This window comes from Pollicipes pollicipes, unplaced genomic scaffold (genome assembly GCF_011947565.3).
Source record: "Pollicipes pollicipes isolate AB1234 unplaced genomic scaffold, Ppol_2.1 Scaffold_6672;HRSCAF=7903_pilon_pilon_pilon, whole genome shotgun sequence".
NCBI classification, from domain to species: domain Eukaryota; kingdom Metazoa; phylum Arthropoda; class Thecostraca; order Pollicipedomorpha; family Pollicipedidae; genus Pollicipes; species Pollicipes pollicipes.
This window is the reverse complement of record NW_023596917.1, coordinates 140,091-146,492: the sequence shown is the minus strand read 5'-3', so window position 1 is coordinate 146,492 and position 6,402 is coordinate 140,091. Positions and strand designations below refer to the sequence as shown.

General features: G+C 51.5%; 1 protein-coding gene across 1 annotated transcript; it reads right to left on the bottom strand.

The window, feature by feature from the left end:
- On the bottom strand, positions 1–4,625 carry LOC119107037 (uncharacterized). The gene is made up of 3 exons (XM_037230389.1): positions 4,542–4,625; positions 926–1,374; positions 1–20 (listed from the first exon to the last, which is right to left on the bottom strand). The coding sequence occupies exons 2-3, from the start codon at positions 1,332–1,334 to the stop codon at positions 1–3; spliced, it is 429 nt and encodes a 142-aa protein (XP_037086284.1). The 5' UTR covers positions 1,335–1,374; positions 4,542–4,625.
- Between the last annotated feature and the right edge of the window lie 1,777 nt (positions 4,626–6,402).

The window sequence follows — 6,402 nt, the reverse complement described above, 5'->3', positions numbered from 1 at the left end:
TCAGCAGACTTCGCTCCAGGCTGCGGCCCAGCAGCGTCAGCGTCACCGGCAGGACGGGGCGCATCAGCGGGTCAGGCCCATCAGACACAACACACTGACGTATGGGCCGGAGGTGCAGGCTGGGAGCAGACGGCGCGACGACGAAGCAAACGCCGCGGTTATGACCTCATTGAGTTGGTTTTGATTACAAGGTACCAACAAGACATCCAGGTCTTCATATCGTACTGAAGGCGTGCTGCCTCGGACACAACACACAGTGGATAAAAGGCCCGGGTCTCATCCCGATGGTGCTTACTGCAAGCAACCAGCACATCATATGCATAGCAAAACGGAGCAGTGATATGGAAACTACTGCCATTTCGCACGACATAAGAGAAAAAGCAAAGTTCATCTCAATTCATCCTCGGCCAATGGGTGTACAACGCCGTGCCCCAACTGAGTAGCAGATGGGACCGACGGAGCGCGCCTCTCAGCTGGCGTCAGCTGACCCACCTCCTGCCCCAGGGCGGCGAGCGGCTGCGACTGCGGAGTCGCCTCGGCGACGGACTGCGGCTCCAGTGGCGGCGGCTGCCCGGGCTGGGTCGCCGGTAGCGCGGACTGAGGCCGCGGAACGCGCCCGGACTGAGCCGCAGCGGACTGCGACTGCGCCGCGGCGGACTGCGGCTCCGGCGGGCTGGACTGCGGCGCGCCGGACTGCGACTGCGACTGCGGTGGCTGCGATTGCGGCGCGCCGGGCTGCGGCTGCGGTGGCTGCGAATGCGGCGCGCAGGGCTGCGGCTCCGGCGCGGCGGACTCGGGCTGTACCGAACGCGGCGTGGCGGACTCTCGCTGGGAGGGCGCCACTCGGCCGGCGCCGGCCGCGCCGCCGGCAGCGCGCCCAGCGAGGCGAGCAGCGCCGACAGCGGCGGCGAGCCGGACGGCCGGCGCTGGCGGCCCTTCATGCGGACTCCGCGCTTCCTGCGCCGGAGCGGCCCCCTGAGCAGGGCGTCCTCCTCGAACGGCGGCGGGCTGTCGGAGCGGCGCGGCGGCGGCTCACCGCCCAGCTGGTCGTCAGAACTGAGTGGGCTGAGGCTGGCCGCGCTGCTGACACTCTGCAGGTCGTAGCCAGCGGCGGCGACGGCGGCGCTGCCCAGCCGGTCGTCCTCCTCCTCCAGCCGCGACAGCTCAGGCAGGATGTGGCTGAAGGGCACGTGGCGCCGGCCACCGCCGCCTGCTCCGCCGCCACCGTCGCCCGACTCGACGGCGTCCGGCTCGCTCCGCTTCAGGATGCTCTTCTTGGGCTTGGCATCCAGGTTGATGCTTCCCAGGGAGGAGACAGACTCCTCCCGATCCATGGAGAGCCGCTGGCTAGCAGCTGGGTGTAAGTGCAATGCACTGTGGAAGTCCACAGATAAATGATTGACACTACTTGAGGTGAGAATATGTGTAAACCGTTTGAAAAACTAGCATCATCTGTAATCCACAGAAGATGTTGAAGCACCATTAGGTAAAATGGCACTTATAACTTTGCACAATTGGCAATTATGTCAAAATCTCTTTCTTTAGCTTTGTTCCATTTTGTGACTTCTACAATTATAATTTGTGAATACAAAGTTCTGTGTTACCAAGATTTGTGCATTAAGTCTTTCAGTTACAAAAATCTGCATATACAAAGATTTGCATGGGAAGACATACAATATAAAGCAAGGCGATAGCAAATTCCACATACAAAGATGTGTACACCGAGGAACACAGTACAAAAATGTGCACTGGCACAGTTTAAATGACAAAACAAGTGAGAAGACACAATGTGCCAAAAATTCAAACCAAAGAACAGCATTGGTGAGTTGCTGGTAAAATTTTCAAATAAATACCAGTACCAACTTAAGCTGGTGGTACCCACTTGAGCTAAGTAAACCATTTTACAGGATCAAAATTATATAGATTTGGGGTGCATAGGACTATAGGAATATGCTGTGCAGCAAGGAGTTTTCTTTGATTGGTTAACAAGTTTTGAGCATAGGATAACTAGTTGTAATTATATTGATTGTCCACTCAAAAGACAACAAGAGTGTTTGTTCTTCACAAACAACTTTTCATGGTGGCTGAATGAATTTCAGGGCATGTTTTGGCATCATGTCTAATCATATGTTTTATGCAGAATCAATGCCAGGATCATATTAGTTGTCATTGTCTATGCAACATGGGTCAGGGTGTACTTTCCTACCTAACGTTAGAAAAAATCATTGTACACCATTCGTCGTGTTTAAGGCAGGACATATCGTAAATAATCTCGAAACAGGTAGAATCATGCTCCTACCTTCGAATTTCAATAACTTCGATGGCGGGCCCCGAGCGCCGCGCGCACCGCACCGTCTGGACTCCCTAACACCGCTTCTGCGTTGCCGTTGCGTAAATACGATATTTCTGCTTACCAAGAACTCTACAAAATGTACGGGACCAAAGTAAACCATTCGTCGTGTTTAAGGCAGGACATATCGTAAATAATCACAAAACAGGTAGATTCATAATCTTACCTTCAATTTTTTATAATTACGATGGCGAGCTCCCGAGCGCCGCACACACACAGCACCCGCGACACCGGCGCCATTATTGCGCGGGTCACAACATTACTGTGCATTAAGCAGCATCAATAACCATAAAAATGTACCGGGCCAAGGTAACAAGAATCCATGAAATTTGATCCTCGACGCCAACGGGACCATAGGCTGCAGGGGGGAATGTAAAGCAAAATGAGAACATGACAGCTAAATAAAAGCTCAATATATGACACCCATATATGGCATGGAACATGGACGCCAATGGGATGCTGGGTTGAAGGGGATATAGGGTGGGGAGGTTAGGTTAGGTTAGATTAGGTTAGGTTAGGTTAGGATAGGTTAGGTTAGGTTAGGTTAGGTTAGGATAGGTTAGTTAGGTTAGGGTAGGTTAGCTTGGCTTGGCTTAGGTTCTGGTCTATTAGCTTATATCTAAGCTTATAAGGTCTATGAGCTTATATCTAAGCTCAGGTTAGGTTAGGTAAGGTTAGGTTAGGTTAGGTTAGGTTAGGTTAGGTTAGGTTAGGTTAGGTTAGGTTAGGTTAGGTTAGGCTAGGTTAGGTTAGGCTAGGCTAGGCTAGTTTAGGTCAGGTCAGGTCAGGCTAGCTTAGCTTAGCTTAGCTTAGCTATGGGATGCTGGGTTGAAGGGGTTTTAGGGTGGGGAGGTTAGGTTAGGTTAGGTTAGGTTAGGTTAGGTTAGGTTAGGTTAGGTTAGGTTAGGTTAGATAGGTTAGGTTAGGTTAGGGTAGGTTAGCTTAGCTAAGCTTAGGTTCTGGTCTATTCTCAGGTTAGGTTAGGTTAGGTTAGCTTAGGTCAGGTCAGGTCAGGCTAGCTTAGCTTAGCTTAGCTTAGATTCTGGTCTATTCTCAGTTAGGTCAGGTCAGGTCAGGTCAGGTCAGGTCAGGTCAGGTCAGGTCAGGTCAGGTCAGGTCAGGTCAGGTCAGGTCAGGTCAGGTCAGGTCAGGTCAGGTCAGGTTAGGTTAGGCTAGTTTAGGATACGTTCTGGACTATTCTGGCCTGTGTGTTTGATAAATGTACCTAAACTCGATAAGAAACGATTTTGGTTGCTTTATTATTGTTACCTTGGTCCCGTACATGTTTTATGTTTCTTGATAAGCAGAAATATTGTGCTTTCGCAACAACGCAGAAACGGCGCTTGGGAGTCGAGGCGGTGCGGTGCGGTGCGCGCGGCGCTCGGGAACTCTCTATCGTATTTATTAAAATTCAAGGGTAGGAGCATGATTCTATCCGTTTTGAAATTATTTACGATATGTTCCGCCTTAAACACGACGAATGGTTTACCTTGGTCCCGTACATTTTGTAGAGTTCTTGGTAAGCAGAAATATTGTATTTACGCAACAGCAACGCAGAAACGGCGCTGGGGAGTCCATGCCGTGCGGTGCGCGCGGCGCTCGGGAGCCCGCCATCGAAGTTATTGAAATTCGAAGGTAGGAGCATGATTCTACCTGTTTTGAGATTATTTACGATTTGTGCCGCCTTAAACACGACGAATGGTGTGCAATGATTTTTTCTAGCGTTAGGTAGGAAAGTACACCTACACCGCAACATGTATTGACAATCATGAAATTTTTATGTTACCTTTATATTCTTAACATCTGGGTTGACAACTGGCTTCCAAATAAACACATCTGATCCTGCTCCTCATGCATCATCCAGTAAGTGTTGGTGCAGTAAGTCATCATGGTAGCAAGTAGCATATCTTTAGAACTGTAACAAATAAATGATGTTGCTGTAGTTAACCAGCTAAAAGCCTTCTCATGCTGGCAGCATAGCATGTATGAAAGAAAGGCTTTGGTATAATAAGGCACATAAATGAGGTCCAATATGCTATTTATCATTACCAAATGGACACAACGCAAGAAGACTGCGCTGATGTCATTAAAATGGTCTACGTCATGAAAAACTAATCACACGCACTGCTACAGTCCTGTAAAGACCGCGGTAAACACCTCCGGATATCGTGGGTACCAATGCAACACGTACCATACCAACCACGGATGGACACAAAGTGCCCTACTGCCCTGGATACCAACGGTTCATCGCAAGAGAACACTCAACGATGAATGCTGGCTCAGTCCTGTTGCATATGAGACAAATGCGGCTCTCATAGGACATATATAGGATGCCATGCCCATTATTTACTTAATACTTAATCATCCGGACTGCCACTATTTCGACATGCTTCGCGATGGCGACCGCCAGGGCCCAGCCGTCAGTTGCCGGTTCGGATCGAGGCGGGTTCCGCTCCGTCCCACTCTCCGGACAGGCTCCGCCAGTCTCCAGTCGACATTACGTCCCGAACAGGTTTAAAGTTGTGAGGGGTCATTCACAACATGCGATAACGTTGACGGAACCCTGAGGACTGGGAGGGATTTATAATATCCTCCAGGGCTAAGCCACGGCTCTTCTAGATGGCGACCAAGGGTCAAGTGACCAGCTTGTCTCAACGCTATGCCACTCAAGCAGCCACGAGGCAGGTTGGGGCCGCAAGTCCGCTGGCAGTAAAGGCACATTAGGTCACACGATGTTGTTCACGGTTGATACGCTGCCCGTAATGTTGGCCTACGGCGGCCAACGCGGCCTAACACGTGCAGCCCTCACTCAGCTGACACCGTACTAGTTCGACATTGACCGAACGAGGGTCGCCCATAGTGGACGAACTTCACGCGGCCGGTACAGTCTTATATCGTCCCTGGTAAAAATATGGCGACTTGAGCTCAGGCAGTCATCGCCGCTCGTGTTCTGCTTTGGTAGGGTGTGAAATCGCTGAGCAAGCCCTATTAGTGGCCCGATAAGCGCATGCTGCGAGGGGCCGGCGGGGACTCTACCCTGCACCTGCGCCAGACAAATGCATAGTCGTTTTTCGGATTCGCGTTGCCGCCATCTCGATCATTGACATCAAAGCACCTGTCTACTCATCAGGTTCATCAGGTACGAATACATCGCAGACAGACGTGTACAATACATGTATTGACTAGCAGTGACTAGAGCAGGTACAGTTAAGTCATCAGTCCCGGACCGGGGCAAGCACTAGGCTACACATACACAGACTGCACAGCAAATGCTGCCAATCACTGGTAATGAATGGCACAGAGTCCCGCCCGCAGACGAGGCGCCACCAACAGGGAGACGGAGCCGCTTAACGGAGGCGTCGTAGACCAATACGCGAAAATGTGGAGACTAGGCATACCACGTAATACAGGGGTAAACACATATAACAGTCTAGGGGAAGTACGGAAACGACGCAAAATAGTACTGGTGTTTTCTGTGCATTCATAGAGCCGTCTAGATGCGCGCAACGATAGCAATAGCAGCTCACTTACAACAACCACAGTACGCGGCAGAATGTGTAACATACCTAACACGTAACATGTACAGATTGTTTGGCGGTACGGGCGGCGTTGTTAATCGGCTGCGCGCTCCGTAAGACAATTTGGGCACTATCCTCTGGCAGTCATGTCGCAAATATGCTTTGACGCATGTGGCGAGGCACACGTGTCCCGTGCGATGTCAATGACAAGTGCGCGCCGTTAGTTTCTGGCAAGCTCCTACGGGCTCGTATAAACCACAGAAGTACGTACGTGACGCGTCGAGAGAGCCACTGCTATACTCTGCCTGGGACTATCGCTATCTTTACAGTCACTTTCGTAGCGACAACAAACGCGAAGCTCCGAAGATTGTTGCGGTTCGCTCAGTCCCGCTGAAGCCGCGAGCGTCGCCACACAACCGAGTCACGCTCACCGCCGCGCGACCGTTATAGACCTTGAGACGGCCCTGACTCGTCGGCAGGTGCACACTCGACTGGTGGCGTGACGGGGGGGGGGGGGGGGGGGGGCTGGCGGGG